Source organism: Pinus tabuliformis, chromosome 3_2 (assembly GCF_031772625.1).
Source record: "Pinus tabuliformis cultivar Carrire ecotype Pingquan chromosome 3_2, CPIR1, whole genome shotgun sequence".
In the NCBI taxonomy this organism is placed as follows: Eukaryota; Viridiplantae; Streptophyta; class Pinopsida; order Pinales; family Pinaceae; genus Pinus; species Pinus tabuliformis.
This window is the reverse complement of record NC_142302.1, coordinates 60,054,025-60,080,589: the sequence shown is the minus strand read 5'-3', so window position 1 is coordinate 60,080,589 and position 26,565 is coordinate 60,054,025. Positions and strand designations below refer to the sequence as shown.

Sequence of the window (26,565 nt, the reverse complement as noted above, 5' to 3'; positions counted from 1 at the left end):
GACCCAGAGAAGGAAAATGGTGAAATAGGGCTTGTAATGTGCGAAGGGGAGTGAAAAATGTGGAATGGGAAAACGAGACCACGCTACCAAAATCGAGGTTTCCCAAGTAGTGCCCTTTCTAAAGCCATAGGTCAATAGGGGAGATTGCGCGGGACTAGGATTGAAGATTAACCCCCCCATTAAAGGTGAGGGAACAAGTCCATGGTCAAAGCCCTTCCTTCTTCCCCAATAATCCATGCCCAAGATGCACAAATGAAAAACAAGCATAAGCACCTGATTGCGTAATGAAAAACACACCTTTTGGGTCGAATTGCCCACCTTCTAAGATATGATCTTGACAGATGGGCGAGGAAACATATAATTGGTGTAGGGAGCGGAGATAAAGTGGCACATCACATCAACTATGAAGTAGTTCTTAGGGGATGCCAGCTAGAAGAAGGTGGATAGGAGAAAATCTCTCCTAGGGGTATCCACTTTTGGTGGGCGACAAACACCCAAATCATTAATGGAGACATCTCAACCTGTTAATCCATATCACTCAGACCATAAACAAGTGACTTATATTCCAAAGAATATTGATGTCACCATAATCCAGTGTTATGATAACAATTCATCCCAAGTTTCCAATAATCACAAGATTCCACAGAAGATTAATCTGGGATGGTTAGGTCATTTCACATTATGACAGCTATATACCACACTCAGAAGTTCATATCGTCTTGTATTGTCGAAAATGTCAGTTTCAAGAATTGAGAAAGACGAGAAGATATTACAAGACAAAAAAAAATAAAGCATTTCCATCAATAAGCTTTGAGGACAAAACCTTTTTAAAGGGAAAGACAATGTTATGAATATAGATAATTAATTAATAGTTAATAATGATTAGTATACTGAACAGGCATGTCTCTAAGGACATGATAGTTCATGGAGGGGCACCTGCCTAGGTATATAAGCAGGCCCTCATTTGTAACCAAACATATTATCTCATATCTCTTGTACATTCAACATTCTTATATATAAATATTACTTCTCCTATAATGGACATTTACATATTCCTGATATTTTGAAAATTCTGTTGCATATATGAACCCTGGTCGTTAGACATTCACTTTGGAGATTGGAGTCGTGGATTCAGTTTATAACTCAAACTTATAAAAAGAAAGGCTAGGCTAAGGGAGAAGACACATTTAGTGAGCACAAGACAGTGAGATAACGAGATCTTAGTGATTGGGTGAAGGACTTTCATTCAAGTGTGTAGGGTTGAGGAAGAGTGCAAGGGGCAGCAAAGAAGAAGGATCCAGATCAGCCAAGCAAGATCAAAAGACAGATCCACAGAGGGTTTGATCAGGTGTATCATTTCCAAGTTTTGTTGTATTTGTATTTTTCCTTAGAGGACCATTATCCTGGGAAGGGAGTCGTATGCTGTAGATTATTATTAATGAGACAACTGATTTGAAGGGCAGAAATCTATGAGTGTATGAGATTGGTGTATTAAGACATCCCAGCAGTGTTTTTATTCAGTAGGTCTGCATTTTGCAGCAAGGAATCTGCTAGGTAATAATTAACCAGTAGCCTGGGTTAGGAAAACTAACAAACAACACAACACTTTTATTCCAGCTGATAATGGCTATCATCAATTAGCTGAAAACATGCAGCCTTCTTTTTATTTCTATGTTGTTCTTCAACATCTATTTTTTATCAGAAAGTTTCTTGCAGCTGTTGATCAACAGGCCGTTACTGTTTTGGCACTATAATCACTAGAGACAATTCAATATTTGGAAATTCAACATGAAAACAACAGTAGGTTAAAAATCTTGACATTTGGATAAGTGCGGAAAAAAAGGTCATTGTAATAGCAACAAAAGGAGTGCAAGATTAACCTCTCTAAAAGGCTTAGTAAAACAATAAGCATCAAAGCCTAAAAACTTAAAAGAAAGGAAGTCAAAGAAGTAGATAAGATAAGATAATTTTATTAATGTCTGATAAATGGCCACAAAAGTATGTCATTTGATTGAAAAATACATCCAGTAAAGGTAAGATGTGGGAGTGAGAAATATCCTAGATTGATGCTAAAATCAGAATATTTAGGAAGTAAGCTCATAACTATCAGCTAAACTGATATTTAACAAAGGTAATAAATCTTACAAAAAAGAAGGGAAGGATAATCATTCATCGAAAGCTTGTCATCAAGACTGAGAATGTGATCAAAGGAATGGCCTGGGATAACAGTGTATTTAGGTCAAAACTAGGAGACATAAGGGTAAGCTGCTCTAAAATGAAGGCATCTGTCCTAACATCAAAGGCTGAAGGATCCTTGTTAGAAATGAAGTAGCTTGTAATCCATTTTTGGTTGCAGGTCATAACTTATGTTTAGTAATGAGTGGCTCTCTTCAAACATATCTGCTAGGCCTCGAAGCTAGATTTGGTCTATACATACTTTGTGTAGGAGAACATTGTGTAACATGCCTAATACCATCTCCAGGGATATCAGCTGCAGTTGCAAGCTGCTTCATTTTCCCATTGGGTTAGATTAGATCGAAGAAAAAAGTGATCAGCATAGTAGTCTCTCCTGAACTACTGAGTGATCTGCACTTGATGGCAACAACTTCCTTGAGAAATAGAGGTAGGCATCTCTACATAGGGCACCTAAAGAATGTAGACATGTTATTAATTTCATCTCTGCATAGATCGCAGAATCTCAGAATAAATCCAAACCTGAAAATAAAATGCTTACATTCTCCATCTTTTGAAGCGAATAAATACTGCAAATCCTGTGTCCCTCCGGGACATGTTTGTCAGTCTCAATGCACAAATGATGGTAGCAGAACCTGTGCTGGATGAGTGGGAGCTTGACTGATGTGACCAGTTGTGCTGAAGGTAATCAGGACAAACAACTAGCCCACCTTAAATTTGAATAAACCACACCAATAGATGGTTGATGTAGGAATGAGGGGTTTGGCAGGAGTTAGCTATTTAGTCTGCAAAAGCTTCTGTAAAATTCCTCCTGATCATATTTGTGGCATAGATCTTCACTTTACAGGAGCATGATTGGGGTTAAATAGGGGTGCCTACTCTGCAGTCCCTATTTTGTGAGCTACAACTTATTGTTTTTGTTGATAAAATGAACTACTAAACTTTCTATTTTCCGACTATTCACTGTTTATTTGTAGGTTGAAAAAACTTATTGTCTGGTTTACACAGTTAAAAATGGTTTTAATATATTGGAGTTTACATTGCACCTCAGACACTCTCTAAAATGCTGTGGATTATGCACTGTTTTAAATTTTCTTATCAGATAGGAAACCCATGGCTTTGGTGGATCTCAAATATTGATGTCAACTGAGTACATGCTTTTTTTTAATTAAAATTTTAAATGTAATATGCAGTTATTGATGTTCTTATATATGCAAGAACAGTTTACAGAAAAGGAAAATTAGCTGGTTCAGGAATGCTGTCATTGTTTGTTTGTATACTCTAAAGTGGTTCTAAATAATGGAAGTCTATAGTTTTCTTTACTACCTCATGACCCACAAATGTACTGTTACCTCATGAAAGTGATAATCTCTGCATTTGTTGCTTCTTGTTGCAGGCCTGGCTTACTACAATTTCTTTGGCACTTTGTAAGGTTAGTGGGCAAGTATTGCTATGTTGATTTAGGGGATGCTTTAGTCTCATATCATTTCAAGTCAGTTATTAACCGGAAACAATATTCTTTTTTAGCTGATCAATATTTAAGTGGAACTTGTGTTTGCAAGTATATGGCTGCCATTTGTATTTGTTGAAACAATAGTGCTGTATCCTGCTTTATCCAGCACTACACACTCTAGTCTTATCTCCTTTCATTTATTGTGTTTTGTTGCATCTTTGTGCTTTTCAGGCATTGGATCTTCTGGATGGGTTGAAGAAAGAAGAAGAACTGGTTTCTACCATGATGGCAAATAACTTGCAGGTTGTTTATGATAGTTTTAATTTAGAACTATAGAATCATAAGAAACAGTTCAATATGTGTATGTGATCTCTAAAGCTTGTTCAGTTCTTCTTTTGTCCTTCAAAGTGCTATATATCTAACAAATGTTGTAATTATAGTGATATGTGCACTCTTTCTTGTCAAGGGATTTGGATGATTAGTTAAGAAATGCATTGATTTCTCTCTCCTGATTTTAGGCTACTTATCTAAGTTATTTTTGATGATATATTGGAGTTTGCGGCAGCATATTTGTACTATGATCTATCTATATCAGGACAACCCGCTTGGGGTGTTAGGAATCAACCTTGAATGTTCTGTGACCATGCTACTGATTGATGGCCAAGCTTGTGTCTGGAGCATGGTTATGTTGAGTTCATCTTATCATATGTCTGTGATGGCCAATTAGTCTGCTTTATCCTATCCCTTATAGGTGCTAGAGTGATTGAAATTAATGCCACTCTCTGAATCTACCCTAATGCATTGAGCTTTGCTATAAAAGTGTCTGACTTCACCGTAGGAACATATGTGCTTTCTTCCACTCATTTCTTATATACTTCTTCATCAACCTCAGACTCAACAATGTTTGAAACCACAGACAAAAGAAAATTTCAGATGTTCACTTTGAAGTTTGACATGCTTGGTCCAAGTAAGTTTGTTTTCTGAGACATGAATTTGGTTTCCATATGACCATTAAGGCAGTGTGGTAGAGTGAGCTTATTATAATGGTCCTGTGTTAATAAAGTTAATCAATACTTTCGTTAAATATAATAAAGTGATCTGACTACATTAAGTCAGTTGCCATAAACAATTTCAAGTCTAATAAAGTCACATGCCATAAACAATGTCAAGTCTAATAAAGTCACATGCCATAAACAATGTTAAGTCATAAGTACAATTAAGTCATGTCTTAATACAATAAGATAGTGGTAGGAGACTTGTGCTATGAGGCATTGTCTCCCTTTATATGTTGATATTTACCATGTAACAACCCACACGGTAAGCATTCTACTAGCTAAGTGTTGCTACAGGTTGAGGAACAAAGTCTTAAATTTCAATTGATAATTAACATAAATAAATTCACTTAAATCACACTTGAATAGGCAATCAAGGCAAGCGAACAATACGCTTGGACTTGGGGAAACTTATCTGCATTCCTTTGAGTTTGGTTTTGGGTTCCATTTTGAATGATGTGCTCCAAATAAACTATTGGGACTATGGTCTACTATGAATGATTTTCCTTGCAACCAACATACCTATAGGGTCCTGAAGATACCCTCCAAGTAAGGTCCTCCATGAGCAAGGAAACTTTGAACTCACTCAAGGCAATTCCAGCCAAGACCAAAGGCAAAATTTTGGCAAGTCATGTTGATGATCTTCTATGCTATGGAAGTCAAGGATTTGGAATTTGCACCTCTTGTAGGATTTGATGCCTCTTCCTTGCCTCGTGAAGATGATAGAGGGTAGTGTTACCCACCAAAATGGGTCCATAGGAGAACTTTTCTCCTACATTTGATAGCCAACCGGTTAGCTAGATAGTTAGTAGCCCCTAACAACCACCATTAGTTAATGATATGCCACGTATCTCCACCCTCAACCATGTGCTTCTCACCCATATGGCACTAACACTTGGATGAAGGTGTGTTGCCATTCAAAAGGTACTTTGATCATTTTGCAATCATGTGCTTATACTTGTTTTTTTTGGGCATTTAGTATGGATTATGCGGTGATTTGGAAGATTGACAGACTTTGACCATGATCATGTTCTTTCACCTTACTTGGGGGGGTTAATCTTTGATTCTAGTCCAGTGGGACCTCCCTTAAGGTCCTTTGGGTATAGGAGGGGCACTACTTGGGAAGCCCTAATTGAGCTTGGGAAGCCCTAATTGAGATAGCATAGTTCCATCTTCCCATATGTCATAATTAAAACTTTCCATCTTACATTACAAACCCATATCTCACTTCCATTCTTCGGGTTCAACTTTCCATTGGTTCTTGGGGATTTGGCACTCATATGTTCACATACCTTGAGTAGAGCCCAAAAACTTGACCTCGGGAGGTTGATCAGTTAAAAGAAATAGAAAGAGTGTATCATGGCCACAACAAAATAAAAGAAAGAAAAGTCAAAAGGAAAAAGATGGCCAAGGACATTAAGATTAACATGTGGGCAAAAGCCTAGCATGAGCTCTACATCACTCATATGGCCATCACTCGGTTCTTGACCACGTGTTGCTCCATTACATCAAAAGAAGGAACCATTGCATGTCCCAAACCCAATGAGCGATAAATTGACTCAACTTAAAGGGGTAATACAACTGCTACATCATACAAAGCAAGCTCTAACCCTTGAGCTATAAGCAATAATACAAAGAAAAAACAAGAAGTTAAAGGTGCACAAGAGGGTTAGAAAAAAAAAGGTCTAGTTGGTTACTCATCCATCCACGAATGCTCCCTCCTCACATCTATACACTCAGGATGTGGAGGCTCTCATCAACTGGTCCCTTTGGCCATGAAATCCTAACCCATCCATTACCATCATAACTATTCACTAACACTTATCAATTGAAGAGTGGACTAGGGAAATGTTACTTCCTCTTAGGGGCTGGAAGCACCTAATAGGGTTGACCTTTAGCCACCCCTACCGAGGGAGAAAACACCATTGCGAGATTAGGCCCTTGATTTTGGAAGGGGATCCTTGTTTGAAGTTTTAAATTGCCCTTAACATTCAGGTTTCGTTCACATAGATGAATTATTGATCTTAGTCCCTAGTGATTGGTTTCTTTCACTAGAATCCATGTTTGTTTTTGTCAGGCTGTTCAACAACTTGAGTCTTGGGTATCTACTCCACAAGCACCTAGGCTCTTCAGAGAAATACATTGGCGCAAATAGGTGAAGCGTTGAGACTTTTAAGCCTCCCAACAACATCATTGGATGACACATGTCTCAGAGTACCTCCAACACCCAGGATGTTGGTTAAATTTGACCTATATTTGAGGATTCTTTAGGATAACACAATTGGACCCAACATGCCCCCAGGATGTTATTCACACAACTTGTTCGGCAACAACTGATTCAGAGCTCAGATGGGAATGGTCTCATATTGAGAGACTAGGGAGGACTTGTTGCACCAGAGAAGCCTCTAACATTGGAGCAGAGGAGGCCTCATTTAGTAGTTGGAGACACAGAGAGGCCACTCTGTGGCACCTCTGTTGGATCTTGGGACCCCACAAGAGGCAATGAGGTGAATTTGAGGGCGAACCCTTAAATCATGGACTTCACAGGCATCTACACCTTCTTGGACACCTCTTCACCCTTGAACATGGCATTTGGAGCACCCACATGATGAGCTCAGCTATAGAGAGCTTACGGCTCACATGTGTGGGCTAATTAGGATAAATTTTAATAAAGCTAGTGGGTTGGCTTATACTCATATAAATAGAGGAGAGACTCATTGTATTGGATCATCATCACTTGTGACATATTTCGGCCCTCTTGGAGAATTTCAGCCTTCTTGATTTCTTGTGGAGATGTGACTCTATGGTGTACTTTGCTATTTGGAGCTATTTCTTTGGTCTTGGAGATGTTACTTTGGAGCAATAAAGGCTTGTACATGCATTCTATCTTGTAAGTGTGCCTTGGATTTGATAAATTTTTATTCTTGTGTCTAATGTATGGAATGATTAATTATCTAGGGTTTCTATTGTGCTAGTTATTGTTGAAAATCAATGTATGGAATCTAGATGATAACATTGTATGCATTACTCACTAGTAGAATGTGAATGGAAATACCCTTTGTGAACCTTTAAACTAGCTCTCCCAAGTGATTTTGCTCCCTCACAAAAGTAATAGTTATGGTTTTAAAACCTAGGGCTTCATTATTCTCTTACTTCCTACCAAGATTTATCATATTTAACAGTCCCATAGGCTACATCATCGTAAGGACTAGGCACAAGACTTGTCACTTTGTTGATCACCTTCAAAATTTGTTGAATTTTCCACAAGATGCACATGAGAGTACAATATGTTGCCAGATAATTATTTCCTAATGATTTTCACATAGTATTCTATGCCATTGATATCATTGAGCAATTGCACTTAAGAAAATATCAACAGTAAGTGCATCGGAAACAATAAAGATCATAGAAATACAACCATGCACAATAGAGACAATATTTTTACCATGGGAAACCCAACCTTGGGAGAAAACCCAACAACTTTTCTTTAGGAGAAATTATTCTTCAACAAGGTTTACAAATCAACAATTTGTCTAGGAATCTTTGTTGATATCCAAGCAAAAATACTAATCAAGCCTAGTCAATTTCCAACAAGTCAACGCTGATCAAGGCAACCAAAACAGTCAAAGTTCAACACTGGTCAAACTACGGTCCGTGTTCAAAATCAGCCCTACGGTCAATTTGCGTTCAAACTCGCATGTGTGGCCTTTAAAAGAATAGTCAAACATATTTGTTAATGCTTGGTCAAATAGCTCAGTCAAGCAACAAATAAACTCGGTCAACCTACTATGCTCAACCTCGGTCAATGTCTCACACGTGCGGTCTCAAGAAGCTGTTCAAACTCGTCTTCTTCTCACACGTACAGTCTCCAAGAGATAGAGAGAGAAGATAAAGAAAGAGAAAATCTTGTTCTTGCTTAATGGAGAAAATGAGAGGTCACATCATCTATTTATACTAGTCTAATGGAGTGAAATAACCCAAGGGACACGTCCCTTCACCCTCTTGGGATGACTTGGTATTCAAAAATCAATTTTTATCTTATTTTAATTCTTCATGTTTCTTCCAGGTTGACTTAGGCATGCGGGAATACCTCTCGATGCTACATAGAAAATCAACAAAGTCAACCATAAATTTGATTTTCTCTCGCTTAACCTCATTTTCAACCATTAAGGATAAGTCACTAGCTAGGGCCAATGATGAAATTGGCCTAGGGTTCAAGTCATTGGCTTGTGGAACTATTCAACATTGAAAGGAGTGTTGTTGCCTCAGAATCAACCCCTTTTAGTTGCTAATTCATCCATATTAGTGGCTAATTCTTTTGCCCAAGGTAGATCTTCCCCTAGAAAAGTCCTAGTTTGCTCTAGCCTTCAATTTGGGGCTTGTTGAAGGCTTCTTGTGTTGAAATTTGGTAGCTTAGGGAGATATTCCCTCCTTTGGGAAGCCTTCCTTATCCAGAGAAGCCCCTACTAGCCCTTGGAAGAATTTAATTTGGTTAAGGAAAAATATTATTTTTGATGTGAAGCCCACATGTGCACAAAAATACAAGTCGGCTTGGGCAAGGAAATTTGACCCCCTAAGACTCATATAAATACACATCATTTCACATCACTTGGAGGGATCATTACACATTACATCATCTCCCCTCTCTTGATCTAATTGGTTCGTACAAATCTGAAATTGTAGGGTCTGATTTCATACGCTCAAAGGAGAGATAGTGCATTTTGTTGACCAACGTTGACTTTTGTTTTGGGATGATTTGACTTGCGTTGACCTTGAAGAATTTGACTTCATTTGACCTATTTTTGGACTTGTTTTGGGAGGCCGAGTTAAACGAAAATTTGACCAAAATTTCCTGTGTACTTTGACCCATGTTGATTGCACGCTTGCACCTGGGATTTTTGCAGGTCAACGAGTTGACTATGACCGATTTCTATGGGAGTTTTTATTCATTGTTTTGACTTGGTTTAACTGATCTTGGAAGGCTGAATTTGTTGCTGCTTTGATCGAATTGTTGGGGGGACTATTAATTGTTGACTAATTAGGGATGCTGCTGCTGCTATTGACTTTGCCCAGATTTGCAGACTGGATATTGATTGGTTGGTTTGGATAGTCAAAGCTGTTGAGCTTTGACTCTTTGTTGATGAACTTGAACATTGTATCTCTCTGCTGAACATTTGATGACAATCTAATAGAAGAAGAATTTGGAAAGGGTTTTCCCCCTTGTGGGGTTTTTCCTTGGTCTTTGACCAAATCTTGTGTCTCTCTTGTTCTTGTTCTTGGCTGTCTTCTATTGTGCATTTGGATTACTGTTCTATCTACAATTGCTTACTGTCATTGGAAGATTGAATTTATTGGATAAAGTGATTGCTAATTGAAGAAGAATTGTTGTAAGTGATTGTGCTAAGCATAGAACACTGGAAAATTAACATGGTATCAGAGCTGAGGTGAAGACAAGCCCAAGGAGACGAGAGACGAGCAATCACCTTTGGAAAGATTTGAAGAAAGCTTATTTGACTTGGTCAAGATGTCTACCTCATACTTCAAGGAAGCAGAGAAGCTAAATGACTCTAAAATTTTGCTGCTTAGAAAATTAGGTTGGAAGTGACCCTGGAAGAGAATGATGTCTTGGAATATGTGGAAGGAAAGGTACCTGAGCCTCCAGAAAATGCTTCTGCTGCCATCAAGGCCAAGTCTAAGGAAATCTATGATAAGCTGGTTGGGATGTATGAGGTCAACAATTTGAACTATATTCTCTCCTTGAAAAATCAACTCAAGGACATCAAAATGAACAAGGGAGAGACTGTGCAGTCATATTTCATGAGGATATCCCAACTCAAGGATCAACTTTTGATTGCTGGAGAACCGATGTGTGAAAGAGAGCTAGTGCTCGTTGCACTTGGAGGCCTTCCTACAATTTGGGAGACATTCATTACTACTATAAGCAACAATGACAAGTTCCCAACATTTGATGAGCTCGTTGGCAAGTGCACTCAAGAAGAGACCATGATGATACCCAGATGAAGGATTCAAAAGCATGAAGAAGGGAAGCCCACAACATTTGTTACACGAGACAAGAAGAGGAAATTAAGAGGAGGTCCATCTAATTCAAGAAACCCTGCTCCAACATCTAGGGATTCTAATAGAAGATCAAGAAGGGATAGGGACATGTCGAAAGTTGAATGTTATAATTGTCACAAGTATGGTTACTATGCTCAAGATTGTCCGGAAAAGGGACGAGCTCCAAGGTCTAACTACAACAACAACAGGTTATATCATAGAAGAAGAAGAGATGCTCTCGATGATCGTAAAGATGGCCACCACCCTCAAAAGAAATCAAGGAACTCAAGGTATGGAAATAATGCAACTGCTACTCAATTTGAATTTTTTCTTATTTATGCTCTTTTGAGTTCCTATCCTCCTAATTTGTTTGATAGTTGGTTGGTAGATAGTGGGGCCTCTAGACACTTCACTGGGTATTGTGAAGTCCTCTCAAACTTGGTTGAAAAGGATACTAATTTATCCAGGATATGGTACAATGAGGAGCAATAAGGCTCCATCACATTGGGACTGATGAGCAGGTCGCCGATATTCTGACAAAGCCCCTGGGGAAGGTCAATTTCTTGGCCTTCCGAGAACAACTTGGAGTCGTGGAGAGACCCTCTTATGAGGGTCTTGTATGATATGGACATTGAGCTCTGGGAGCTCCGGGGGGCTTGGGGTACTTCTTGGAGCAATGAGCAACCATAGGGTGAGTGGTTCAACCTTCCCCTAGTGGTTTGCTGTGTACAGGGTGACTGGTTCAACCTTCCCCTAGTGGTTTGTTGTGTACAGGGTGAGTGGTTCAACCTTCCCCTGTGAAACCCCTTGGCGACATGTAGGCAGGATGAGTGGTTCATTTTTCTTTTGCTGAGACATCCTACCCATGCAGTCTGGGACTCATGGGAAGTACCTCTCTTCTGGCCAATGAGTAGGGAAATGAGGATAGGGACCTTAGTACTTCCGATGGACGCATCGTGTACTACCGTACTCCCTATGCTAGGATGACCGATATTGATTTGGGATCAATTGGAACTGACTTCGGGTCAGTAAGAGTGGTAGGAGACACTCTCTTTTGATTGGAACTGACTGCGGGTCAGTAAGAGTGGTATGAGACACTCTCTTTTGATTGGAAGTGATTTCGGGTCAGTAAGAGTGGTATGAGACACTCTCTTTATTTTGGGACTGACTTCGGGTCAGTAGCGAATGGTATGATACATTCTCAATCACTTCTTCTTCTTCATAGTTCAGCAGAGCAGAGCAGTGCATTGATGGCAGAGATAGTACAGACTGGAAGATGGACTAGCAGGTGGAGTTCTCCCTAGTTGAGAGGGAGTGTTAAAATTGGCAACTAGGGCCAAACTTCACATGGGTCATCTTATTTATGACAACTGATATTTTTCTTGGATTCCTCTCTCCGAGAGGTATAGGATTGATCTAAAGATCATCCGATTCTAACATGTACAAATGAAGATATGAATTTATTTATATTATGGACAAATTGTCAAGGTCGGCCAACAAACTCATGTAGGCTCAGAAGCCCAACAGTCATGTCTATTCATCCTCAACGCTTGCCTATAAATTCATGATGCCTCATCCTCATTTGGACATCACTCATCCACTCACATCTCTCTCTCTCTCCTCATCTGATTGGGTACGCATTTTCTGGGCAGCTTTCTCTCTCACACGTGCGAAGGAAAGGAGGACGAAATTCTGTTTTGGGCGTTGACCAGCGTTGACCAAATTTCAGCAAGTGTTTTGACTAGCGTTGACTCGTTTGACTGCGTTTTTGGGTGAGATACTTCTGTTTGGGCAGGCCACATTTCTGGGCACAAAAATCGAGGTCAAACGTTGACTTTGACCAGTGTTGACTGCAGCTAGGGTTGACTGCAAGGTTGGCTGTTTGATTAGGTTTGACTGGATTGTTTTGGGCTATTTTGAGGGCTGATTCATCTTGCTGTTTGGAGGCCGAAGTTGACTGAAGTTAGGGCTCTTTTGCTGCTGTCATAGATTATCAGATTTGTAAATTGTACTATCTCTCTCTCTCTGCTAAACTATTGAAGAATATAAGAAGAATTGATCAAGGGTTTCCCCACATTGGGGTTTGTCCCTGGCTGGTGCCACATCTTGTGTCCTCTTGTCTTGGCTTGTCTTCTACTATTTATGTTTATGTTCTATCTGCATTTTACTATCATGTTGATGTGATTGCTAATCTGAATATTGATACTGGGCTAATAAAGAAATTGAAGTAAAATTGCTCTAAGGCATAAAACATACCATTTTTGCCTAATTTTACAATATATATAGGAGCAATGAATTATTGACATAGAGGAGGAGCAACACGCATGCCTTGAGGAGGAGTTACATTTGTCATTTAGGGAAGAGTAACTCATGCCATTAAGGGGAGAGAATTCGAATTCCATTGGAGAGGCAACACATGCCTTAGATGAGAGGGCGAGGGGAATCTTTTATGACATGCCTTTAATGAGTGTGTAAGAGAAATCTTGCATGCCATGCCTTGTAAGAGGAATATTTTATGAAATGCGTAAGAGGAATATTTTATGACGATTCTTTTAATGGGAGTAAGAGAGTGTAAGAGCATTAATGAGAGTGTAAGAGAACATTATTGAGAGCCATGATTTAGATGCTTGAATTTCTTTTTAATAATAATATAATAGTGTCATAAGAATATTAATAATAATATTGATGATTAAGTCGAAATTGAACTATTAGTATTGATTGATGATCAAAAGGGATTTTCCATCAACAATACTTTATTACAAATTGATGCAAGGTGATTTACTATTTTTGCAAAGTCATACTCGAGACTTTCTATTTTTAGAAATCCTATTTTTAGGCTTTCTGTTTTTTAGAAATTCATCCCTGAGTTGCCAAATTTTTAACACTCCCTCTTAGCTAGGGAGGAATTACTTTTTGCAAACAAAAGATCTTTGCTTTCTCTGCTCATCTCTGTTCATCTCTGCTCTGTATCATCTGGAACAATGATGTCTCACTCTAATGTGAAAGAATCATCATAGGGGAGCTCCGGCTACCACCCTATATCCAAGGACAATCGAGGAGATTAATCTATCACCCTATATCGACATAGGGGGATTACCACTTGCCAACATATGACAAGGATCTCGCACAACCAAGTCTCATCTCTGCTTGGGGGGGATCCACTTGTCAACACATGACAAGGATCTCACACAACCAAGTCTTATCTCTGCTTGGGGGGATCCACTTGTCAACACATGACAAGGATCTCGCACAACCAAGTCTCATCTCTACTTGGAGGGATCCACTTGTCAACACATGACAAGAATCTAACACAACCAAGTCTCTTCTCTGCTTGGGGGGATCCACTTGTCAACACATGACAAGGATCTCAAACAACCAAGTTTCATTAAACGTTAAGTGGTGGAACACCTGCATCCTAGACAAGTCACACAGACAAGTCTCACTACACCTATTGGCTAGATAGGTGGCTCTTCCCACGTCCCAGAGAGTGGGTTAGATGCATACTGAGGCCTACTTTTGTGGCACACACTACACAAGCGGTCCCTCATCTTGAGGAGCTTTTCGGGATCATTCCCTAATCCTGTGAGCTCTAACAAGGGGGAAAGGTAGCTTGGTGCTCTCGATTAGCTGCGACCGCTTCTCGGAAGGGTCACGAGCATAAGTCCAAGCTGCTCTCTAAAAACCAAGAACTTTCCTTACGGTAAAGGCTTTGTAAGAATGTTAGCTATTTGATCATTGGTCACATTATGATGGAGCCTCACTACTCCTATCTGCACCATATATCGGATATAGTGATTTTTGATCTCAATGTGCTTGGACTTGTCATGAAACACAATATTTTTTGCAAGACGAATCCCACTCTTATTGTCACAATATATAATTGTTGTGTCTGGAACTTGCTCAAATAGTTCCCCAAAAAGATTTCTCAACCAAACTGCCTCACAACTAGCCATGCTAGCAGTAATGTACTCAGCTTCAACTGTACTCAGTGCAACAACGCTTTCTTCTCATCCAAGAGATCATGGCAGATCCCAAGCTAAATCAACACCTAGAAGTGCTCTTTCTATCAGTAGAGTTACCAACCCAATCAACATCAGTATATCCATGAAGTCTTACATTTTTAGCAGTATATCTCAATCCAAGATTGATGGTCCCATGCAGGTATCTCAACACATGCTTTGCAACAATCCAGTGTGCATGTGATGGCTTAATCATATATTGGCTCAGAGTATTGACCGCAAAACATATGTCCGGTCTAGTGTTCACTAAGAACATCAATGCCCCAATCAGTTGTCGATACTTAGAAGAATTTGCCAAATCAAGACCTGCAACTTTACCACACAACTTTTTGAAGTTCATCTCCATTGGAGTATTCATGCATTTACATTCTGTCAGACCAAATCTTTCTAGCAGCTTGATAACATATTGTCCTTGAGAAAGGAAAATCTCAACAGGTTTTTGCCATACTCTAAGACCCAAAAAGTAGTGCATCAAAATAAGATCTTTCATTTCAAATTCAGAAGCTAACTCCCTCTTGCACTGGAGGATAAGAGGTTCACCACCGGTCATAAATAAATCATCAACATATAATACCAAAATCAAAAGGCATACCTTGGACTGCCTTGAAGTAAAGATTTGGATCAGAATTACTTCTAGTAAAACCAATCTTCATCAAGAAGCTATCAATGCGGGCATACCAAGCTCTTGGAGCTTGCTTCAAACCATAGAGTGCTTTCTTTAGTTTGCGCACATGAGTTTTCTGGTCATGTACTTCAAAGCCTTGTGGTTGCTCCACAAATACTTCTTCCTTGAGGAAGTCATACAAAAAAGTAGTCTTCACATCCATTTGGTGAAGAGACCATGCTTGGCTAGCAATTAGAGCCACAATAGATCGAATGGTTGTATAATGGGCAACAAGTGCAAAGATTTCATTATAGTCTATTCCCTCTTTCTCAAAGAAACCTCTAACCACAAATCTAGCTTTATATTTTTCAATACTGCCATCAACACCATGTTTAATTATATGCTATTTAGAAGACACAACAGATTTACCTTGTGGTCAAAACCACTTCCCATACATCATAATGAATGATGGATTCTTATTCTTCAGCCATTGCATCTTTCCAAACTTGATCTTTCACTGCTTCTTCAAAAATATATGGTTCAACCTGAATAATGTTGCTCATGGCTACAACATATCCTTGGAACTGAGATGCTTTCTTGCTTTCTTTGATGGTTCCACGGGGAGCATCATGTTTATCAACATCCTGTAAAGTGTCACGAAGACATAATCGTCTCTTTCTAGCACATGGAGAAGTATCCAAGGAGTCCATGGGATCCATGGGTTCATCAACAAGATTAGGCTTAGGCTCGGGATCTTCTTGTGCGTCCAAGGCATCATCCTATCTTTCAACATTAGCAGGAGGAGGAGTGTCTATGGGTTTTCAAAGAGCTGCATCTTTGTGAAATGTTATATCTCTACTAAACTCTATATTTCTTTGTCGAGGTACATATATTCTGTAAGCTTTAGAAATTTCACAATAATCAACAATCATACCTTTATTACCTGAAACTTCCAGCTTGGTACTCTTTTCCTTTGGCACATGAAAGTAGATAGGTCAGTGGAATATCCTTCAGTGCCCATTTTGTTCTGGGTTATATGGTACGGTGGTCTTTTTCTTGATTCCAACTTCCTTGCAAAGTCTTGAGCTCTTGTCCATTTCATGTGCCACTTAAATCATGGGATGGCTCGACATCTTCCTCAATCTCAATACAGAGAACTTGGTTCTCACATTCATCAAATGTACCTGTTGATCCTAAAACAAGAGCAAGAGAAATAATAGCAAAATAAATAAACATAATGAAAGTATACTTGGTGATGAGGCAAGTCTTTCTTTCTTTTCTAGATGTGAGAGTGTCTCTTTCATTATCCTTGCACCGACTTCCTCTTGGAGTTTACTCTTTCTACACTATTCTGCACCCTGATGATCTTCAAGATCTATTTTTCTTAATCACATCCTCATCAAGAAGTTAGTGAAAGAATCATTCAAATACTCATGCAGGAAGAATAATCAATGATCTATAAAGATAAATTTAAACAAGAGCAATGACACAAATAAACAACTTAAGACTTGAAAATACTTTTTTTTTTTTTAATGTGGATTGAAGGAAGCTGTTAACTCCCTCTTGATCCAACCTCTATAAGTTACCACTGTTCATCAGACATATGTCATTGGTAGAAGAAACACATATTCTTGAACACCACTTGGTAAACTCCATCATGATCCAGTCTAATCTTAAGGTATTTCGGAAACCATCTTTCTCACATGAGGTAATGCTTAATAGTGAAGATGAGTGAACTTTTGGTGCCACAATTTATATTGATGATTACATATCATGAATCAATGCATGGATAGGTCTTCCATTGATTTTATAAAGATCTTCAAATCTTGATCCCAGAGTGAATATATGTAATAATAATTATACATATTGACTTCATTGCCTGCAATGATATTAGTTATAATCCATCTTTGTTCATTGCAAAAGAGGTTAGTTTAGGAAACTATCATTCCATCTTTTGCAAAAGTCATGATCCTTACTTGCAACCACTATTGTTAGTAAACTCTAATATCAAAATTACCAAAACCCATACGAGTATGTCCTTTCTCATATAATGTCAGAGAATCAAAACCAATCTATCTTCAACTTTCAATTTCTATCAGTTATTCTTTCATAACCTTTTGTGCATTATACTTCTTTTCAAGACAACACTTTCTTGCACACACATAAACAGAAGTAAAGATATTCTTACTTTTACATGCATCAACAAATAACAAAACCATAATTATCAAACACATGCAACACCTTAATTTTAAACCAGGTACATACAAAACTTCTTGATCCAGATAAAAAGAAATATAACCAGATCCCTTTATAGGATATGTAGAATTATTTCCAAATATAATTTTCAGATCTGTCTCCCACTCAACCATATTTGATAGAACTTCTTTATAACTAGTAAAATGCCTTGAAACACCACTACCAACCAACCAACTGTCACAAGAATTTGCAGGAGAGGAACTATAAAGAGAAAAAAAGAAAGTACTGTGATTTTGGTTATGCGTTTAGTAGCAAATAGGACACCAAATAAGATATTCTTATTTCAGCAGCAAGGAGCAACAAATAAGATTTCAGCAATAAGGAAGGAACAACAAATAAGATTTCAATAGTAACAAAGAAGGGGCAACCAGTGATATTTAAACAACAAATGAGAAGGGATATTTCAGCAGAAAAAAGAGTTGCAAGTATAAGGGATAACAAAAGATATTGAAGCAGAAAGAGAGCTGCAAATGGAGCGGACAACAAGAGATATTTCAGTAGAACAAAAGCTGCAACTGGTGTTTGTCTTCACCAAAGCTTTGATACCATGTTGAAATTCTAATGTTCTATGCTGTAACAATCACTTATTACAAAACTTCTTTTCGCTGCAATATTAGTTAAGCAATTCTAGATAAAACATAAACCATACAAACCATATGCACAATAGAAGACAACCAAGAACACAATGAGACACAAATAATTTAGGTCCAATGACCACGGCAAAACCCACAAGGGGAAAACCCAGCACATTTTTCTTTTATTAGATATCAATAGTTCAGTAGAGATACAAACTACAATGAGAGATCAAGAGAATGAGAAAGTTCACCCAAATTTGAACAAGCTGTAGCATGAAGATCACTAGTAGCAACCACTGAAGTAAACACATAATCAACCTTGGCTCACCAAGTTCTGTGCTTACTATCTAAGTCTCTCTCTCACAATCTCCTACAAGTCTCTCCAACTCTCTCTCAAGTTCGAATTCACAATGCACAAGTGAGGTGAGATGATATGAGACACATATATATAGGAGGAGCATTGAATTATTGACATAAAGGAGGAGCAATACACATGCCTTGAGAGTTACATTTGCCATTTTGGGTAGAGTAACTCATGCCATTAAGGAGAGACGATTCAAATTCCATTATGGAGAAGCAACACATGCCTTAGATGATAGGGTGAGAGGAATCTTTTATGACATGCCTTTAGTGAGTGTTTAAGAGAGATCTTGCATACCATGCCCTGTAAGAGGAATCTTTTATGACATGCGTAAGAGGAATATTTTATGACGAGTCTTTTAATGGGAGTAAGAGAGTGTAAAAGCATTAATGAGAGTGTAAGAGAACATTATTGAGAGCCATGATTGAGAGACTTGAATTTCTTTTTAATAATAATATAATAGTATTTTTTCCCTTGGAAAAAAGTCGTAATTTCCATTAATAATAAGAAATTACATTTTGTAGATGCCGTAGCATATGCATATTGTGGCTGATAGCTTGTCAGACGAGTGATACAAAAATGGTACAAAAAAACATGGTCTTCTCTCAGGGAGCGCTGAAAACCATCCCAAAAAATGGTGACTGTCTCTTCACAGAGAGAATGATAACTATAAACATCCAAAAATGGTAACTGTCTCTTCGCAGAGAGATCGATATTCTGTGCTATATGTTCAAGTGTATCATAAAAAGAAAGCTAACATAAATATATACATATGTTCAAAAACTATGATGGGCTTATAGCCCCTGCTGTGCATGCAGATCGATGAAGGGTCTATGATAATGCTGGTAGAATACTCCATCGATTTCTTCCTAAATTAACCAATCATCATCCCGTCTGAGCGCTGCCTCCTTTGATAGGAAGTTTGCCCTTGAGTTGCGCTCCCTGATGAGAAGACTTCACCCTGGGCTGCCCTGGATCGCATCATTGAGGAGAGGAAGGCTGTATAGGAGTCTTTCCACGCTTTTTCTTCACACCATCGGCTAGTACCTCAACTGTATCACTAGAGGTCTTTAACTGTTCCTTTGTATGATCCACAATAGCTAGCTGTTGAGGTTGATCAACTGGGGGTTCCATATCCATTTCCTGAGCAGTCTTTTTGTTCTTTCGATTGAGTGGGCAATCCCTGAAGAGATGTCCAACCTTATGGCATCTTCTACATCGATATGGAATGCCTTCATAATCTAGCCGCTGTTTGCGCGAGGAAGATCTCCACTGGATCGTGATAGGCTCCTGCAGTCCACCTCTGGTATCCAAATGAACTAATATCCTCGCGTATGCCATCATGCCCGTAGTCTGATAGGATTTATCATACTCCATGTTGGTCCCTAGCGAGTTTCCAATCCTTTTGAAAATGTCCTCAGACCAATACTGTAAAGGCAATCCAGGTAGCCTGATCCATATAGGGCCAACACCAATTTGCTCTGTCTCTGGGTCAAATAGTGGCGTCCAACGCTTTAATAACACAGGGGCATGTTCAAAGTGCCAATAGGAGGAAAGGACCCAGTTCGTATGATCTGCTCTAGCAAATCTCAGCGCGAACCATCCCCTCACAAATGTTTGAACAAATGGAATGTCTGCCAGGTGATGACCCCAAATCTCTGATGCCCAGGTCTTCAATCGAGCTGCCGAGTAGTTTCGGCCTCTGATTCTGCCGACCAAAACCCTATCAGCGTAGTCCATAGTATCACCCCACTATATGTCCTCCTCAAGTTTTAGTATCACGTTGTCAACCTTAGTCTTGTAGCACTTATGCTTCTTCAGGGGTCTGGGCGCAGAGGTGTGTGGTTGCTCAGATACCCCCGCTGATTCAGGGTCCTCGGTCGAAGGGTTAGGGTTTGTAGGAAATGTAGGGATGACATCCGAGAGCGGTGGCATAGTGGTAAAACAACCTGAGGGGGAAGCGGAAAAGGAGGGGGGATTAGGGTCGATGTGAGAGGGCTCAACGGAGGGTAGGATAGTGGATTGTTCGGCCAGGTGTGATGGTCGGTCCGAAATAGGGGTTTCCAATTCCGGGAAAGGGTTTATACAACCTGTAATAAACCCTAATGAAGTCGGGGACGACGGAGGCGATGAGAAGGCTGGCCAAGAGGGAGGCTCGTCCGGTAGTACAATAGCAGAATTGGCAGGTCCAGAGAACTGAGGGAATACATCAAAATTGCCAGTATAACCTGCACTGTAATTTAACATACCTTCAGAGGCGGCATACGTGGACTGCCAGATGGAACCCTCCTCCAGCGGTTCATCTGAGTAATCCACAGCATCAAGGTCCATAACGACAGCTGCACCGAGAACGAAGGTAACTGCCTCGAACTAGTTGGCCAACGGAAAACGACACCGATAGAGGTGAAACAGAAATGGAAACACAGTAAAAACGACAGGGAGCAGTAAGCTGGTGCGGAGGTAAATGGTAATAGGTAAATGCTCAGGTAAGTCGCAGGTATTAGCGGAGGAACCCAAACGCATAAGACCGGCGAGGCGAAGACCGAAATCCTCAAGCGTAAAAAGTAAAACGAGAATGTTAGAAGCCGGGTGAATGCCGAGGTAACCTAGGGTAGCTGCAGGTCAGGTCACGGTCTGCAGCAGTACCCGGTACCGCTAGCAGAAACCCTTGAACTTTTTCCGTTGCTATCGCTGTCGCTCCATCCTCTATCCAATAATATAATAGTATTATAATAATAATATTAATATTAATGATAATATTGATGTTTAAGTCGAAATTGATTTATTAGGATTGATTGATGATTAGAAGGGATTTTCCATCAACAATACTTTATTACAAATTAATGCAAGATGATTTACTATTTTTGGAAAGTCATACTTACTTGAGACTTTCGATTTTTAGACTTTCTATTTTTAGACTTTCTATTTTTAGAATTTCATTCCTGAGCTGCCAAATTTTCAACAAGGTGGTAGAAGTACCTCCCTCTCTAAGAGGGAGTGTCGATGTTTGTAGCTTGGGAAAGTACTTCTACACAAGGCTAAGTCTCTAGGTGTGCGAAAGTCGCCCAAAGTCTCCTTCAAACACTTGCTAAAGTATGAGTAAGTTGCTATTGCAACATAACATAAGTCTAACTTAGGAAAAACAAATAATTAATTATGTTGGCTGTTGAGCTAAAGAAATTTAGGAAAAGTAAAGTATATACTTTAGTGATTATGTTTTAATCCCAACTGTCGATCTCAAGTGAGGTGAAATCTATTCTTGGTTGTCAATCAATTTGGAGATTAGGGTTAAGGATTTAATTCGATGTAAAGTTATAAAAGCAAGGCTAAGGAGGAGGACACACCATACATTGGCACAAACCATTGAGAGAGGGATTTTCTCAAGCGAGGAGTGTGTGATCCTCAAGTGTGTAGTGTCTGAGGAAGGTGCAGGGGTGCAACATAGGAGATCTGGATCAGCCAAGGAGATCAAGGATAGGTCTACGGCCTGATCAGCTGGATCAGATTCATTGTAAATTTCTTAGTTGGGCCATTATCCCAATCCAGGATCCCAAGTAGGTTTTGATTAAGATTTAATGAAGAACTGATTTGATTGGACAGAATTTGTACGTGTCACATGTGATTAATATTGGTTGTAATTTTGCTTCCACTGAATAATTGTGTTAAGAACCTAGTTGTGCATTTATTTAGTAGATCTGTGATAATTATGCTAGGAATTAATTGTTGGGTGCTAGGTTTAGGGAATTAAAACTAAGGATCCCATGCAAGTTTGGTTTTCCCTGCATAGCCCATTGCTTGTTGTTATTATTATTATGATTTCTTTCCTTATTTGACACAAAGGGTTAGTGTTCAACCCCAACTAGTTTCAGGGAGGACTTGTGCCATTGGGCAAAGCCCTAACTAATGTGCTTTGGGACACTAAAGATAGTCGTTATGTAACTGTAGCTATGAGCTATATGACTGTTGGAGTCATATACAGCTGCTTACCTATTTGGTGTAGCAATGACTGAATGGCACAGACCTTTGCAGGGGAGTTCTCATTGACAGATCTGCAAGCAGGCTGCTAAAGGCACATGAATGTTTACTCGATAGACAATGTCTGATTTGTGCATCACATTCTGATTCCAGTAGTTGATTGTGTAGGTGTGCATTGCATGCTGACCCAGTGACCACTATAACCATCCCTTTCTGCTTTGTGGGTGTGTTTCTGGTGTTGAGAGTTTTTGTTACACTTTCTCAGGACAAGATGATTGGTTGAGTGAAAAAATATTCCCATTGTTTTTAAAGAGAATGGGAGATTTTGCAGTAATTCAATTAGATTCTTCCAATGTGCTTCCCACTCTGATTGCTTGATGGGAAAACCAACGGTGATTTTTTTTTTTCAATTTGGTGCAATCTTTCTATCAGCAAATTAGTGTTTATCCTTGGCCCAAATGAATTTCCTTTTTCTTTGTTTTGCTATGGCACATTTTGACTTTTGAAGCAATTCACTTACATTCTTTTCCATCATGCACTGTTTAGATGCACTGGGGAGGAGAATTACTGAATGTAAAATATTGAACCCTGGTTATCTTTCAGTGTTTTATAAATTTGTGATTTTCACTATATTGTGTCAGAAAGGTCTAGGTTCCTGTCACAGTTATGGCTGAAAAGTGCAAAATAGATGTTCTAATTTATTATTAGAATCTATTAGGCACAAAAGTTGTTCTAGATCCTGTGTCTTTGTTTTGACTGTTTATATAATTGCTCTTAGTCATATTCGTGGATCTTTGTTTTGACTGTTTATACAAGTGCTCTTTTTATTGTATGTGATTTTTCTGCACAATTAGCTTTTGTAATCAAATTCCCAATGTATATTGTTTTGAAAAGATATTTTTCATTGGCTTCTTTGGCTGAAAGTGTTCAAGCCGGTTACAATGGGGCCTTTAAACAAATGCTAAAATTGGGGGACATTGCAGAGTGGGAAAGAGGATGCTGTTAGAGCAATGCTCGATGAGCGAACAAGAAAAGCAGAGGAATGGCACAAGGTGGCTGCTAGAAAATCACCATTTGTAAAGCCAGCACAGCCAATTACATGTGCCACATTTGCCACAGATGTTCTTGAAGGAAGAGCAAAGCCTTCACAAGTAAATGAACACAAACACCAGCCTCTGTTGTTTGGACCTGCTAGTGTAATAGGTGGGAACATATCTACTGAAAGGGAACAAATTGCTGCTCAAGTCTTTCAACCAAGTCACAGGTTGGTCAATTTATCATTCTTTGGATTCTCTCCGAAACTTAGAATATTGATCTAATTATTTATTTAAGTGAAGATGTTCTTTGAATTACAGTAGAATGTTCTCATGTCATGATGAAAGTGTGCTTGCATAAGAGTAATTGTCCTTTTGTTAGCATGGTTTTTAGTGATTACTTCCAGTTTTCCAAAAAGTAAATGATTTAGGTGAACCTCAAAATCATCTGAATAAATGCAAATGAGATATATTGACTGCTTAGCTAGTCTTGTATTTTTTCTTATTTTCACTTAATGATAACTGTTTAGGCCTGTTTTCTGAATGGTGTTAACTGGTTAGACCTGTTTCCTGGTTGAAACATTTGAGGTGGAATAGATTGTATTGAAAATATCTGCTATGATTTTAGTACCAAGTCAAGTTCAACTATATTTATTCATAACTTCTTGAAATTCTATCAGAGTGTCTAAGGATTTGCATTTCCACTTTCCACAAACTCTTCAATAACTTCAGAACATAGATTTTCTTTTCCAAACTTCAGAAAGTAATTCATCATGCTATGATTCTTCATTTCGAACTTTAGAGGCCATCTCACTCTTACTTTGATCATGAAAGGCTCATTACCTGTCAAGAATAGACCATCAACATATAAAACCAAATTCAAAGTCATACCTTGGACCACTTTTGAGGTAGAGTTTTGGATGGGCACATCTTCCTGGCTTCACCAAATGACTGTCAATACGAACATACCAGGCTTGGGAAGCTTGCTTCATATAATGCTTTTTGCAAACATAACACTTGACCAAACCAATATGCTCAGCCTTACACAAATCAATACTGTGCAATCAAATCAACTAAGTCAGCTTATCAAGCCTTAGATTCCAAATCAAAGTTAATATCAAAGTCATAAAAGTTTCTGCCAGTATCACTGTGACAAACTCTTTGGACCAAATGTTAGGTAGAGCTTACATCCAAATACCAAGTTACGAAAACCTTTTATTTACCAAGTACTATCTAATCAACCTTTATCAAGCCATCCTTATTATCATAGCATGAATCATTTCTGTCACTAAATATGAATGCATAAGTCAGGGACAAGTCATATAAGTTTCATCCATTTATCATACTGAATCACAACTGTATATACTTCAACCAATGAGCCAAAGCCAATGAAGCCAATACAAAATCATTATTGAATACCAATATTAGTCTCTGAAAGTCACTATGCCTACATAACACTATCATCAAGGCAAACCATCAATTATCAAATCAAAATCCTAATTTGTTATCACAGTGAGTTCAATCAGTACATAACCCAAAACATATCAAGTCAAAGTTCTAAAGCATCTTTATGAATTATCAAGCATCATATCAAACTCTAAACACTGCTTATCTATACCAATCAGCCAAATCTAGTCAAACCCTTGCAATTGTTATCAAACACTGTCATACACTAGCCTCAATGGTTAAATCATAATGACATATTGATATGCATATTCCGGTCACCCGCAAACACAAGTTTAGTCAACATATTCACATTATAGTAAGTCAAACATTCAAACTTACCATGCTCATAGAACTTTCTATTGTCTGCTCCATATCTGTAGCACTGTTGTACTCCTGGTGCATTCCTGATTTTATGCATAAAGCTTCAGATTTTGTGAACTGCAGGCATAAACGCACCCATAGCCTTTCTTTCGTGCAATTGTGAGGCTTATAGCTACGCTAATAAGATTGCTTCCATGCGGTTGGGCTTTAAACTAAGGGAAACCCTCTCTTCTCAGACCAGAACTTGCTGCAGACTATCAACATCAAATATTTAGTCTATTCATGTCAAAAAACCTACTTCAATAAAGAATCTTCTATACATATAATGCAAATGATAATAGGTGTGGGGATCTTATGGAAAAATTCTGCCTCTGAATGAGCAACCCCTTCAGCCATTATTAGGTCATAAAATCATGCTATATCAGATTCTAAAACATATGTCCATCATGGTCATAGCATGTCAGCATCAACTACTTCATCATCACATCAAACTTTCATTGAGGGTTAGAGTCATATGATTAGGGCAACTGACAAGTGTATTATCATACTTAAAGGATTATGATCACTTCATCACTACTTTATCATTAACCATGAAGTCAGGGCATCCAATTTTACCACATGTCGTAATTATCAAGCTAACCAAGGTTAACAAGAAGATCCTGAATATCAATCTTATTGTTACACTTCTATCATCAAGGTTGTCATGCTTATCACAAGCATTATCAATAATATCAAGCTACCATATATAAGAATCAATGAGCTAGCCTTCTATATGAAATCCATCATGTCTATAATGAAAGATGCATGCCAAATATCAAGTATACCAATATATCAAAAATCAATGTAGCTTTACCATGACTGGAATGTAAGATACTTGTCCAATACCAAGTGCACCATCTCATCATAAGTACTGTGAATCAAACTTACTTTCATATGCATGCATGAGCCATTTGTGAAGTGATATCCTCACCATACCTTAGGGCTTACCTTGCCATCCAATATTGCATTTGAAACAATACACCATACATACCTTGTAGTATTCAAATACCTGTGCACCTTCTTATTTGACATTGGCAGTGGGAGCACTTTGTCAACTTCTTTGTCATGGGAAATTGTAGCTCTTCTCTTCCTACACTAGCCATATTTTCCTACATCTCAAATGATCCTCAAGAAGGATCCACTTATCACATCTCATCAGGAGGTTAGAAGTATCAAATAC

General features: G+C 38.6%; 1 protein-coding gene across 1 annotated transcript in view; it reads left to right on the top strand.

Annotated features, from left to right (window-relative positions):
• TAP46 (2A phosphatase associated protein of 46 kD) overlaps nt 1-26,565 on the top strand; it is a 159,719-nt gene that overhangs the window by 95,218 nt on the left and 37,936 nt on the right. Inside the window, exons 6-8 of the mRNA XM_089415812.1 lie at nt 3,590-3,625; nt 3,878-3,949; nt 23,529-23,809. Coding sequence (XP_089271938.1) covers nt 3,590-3,625; nt 3,878-3,949; nt 23,529-23,809 — 389 coding nt within the window. The remainder of the gene's footprint in view (nt 1-3,589; nt 3,626-3,877; nt 3,950-23,528; nt 23,810-26,565) is intronic.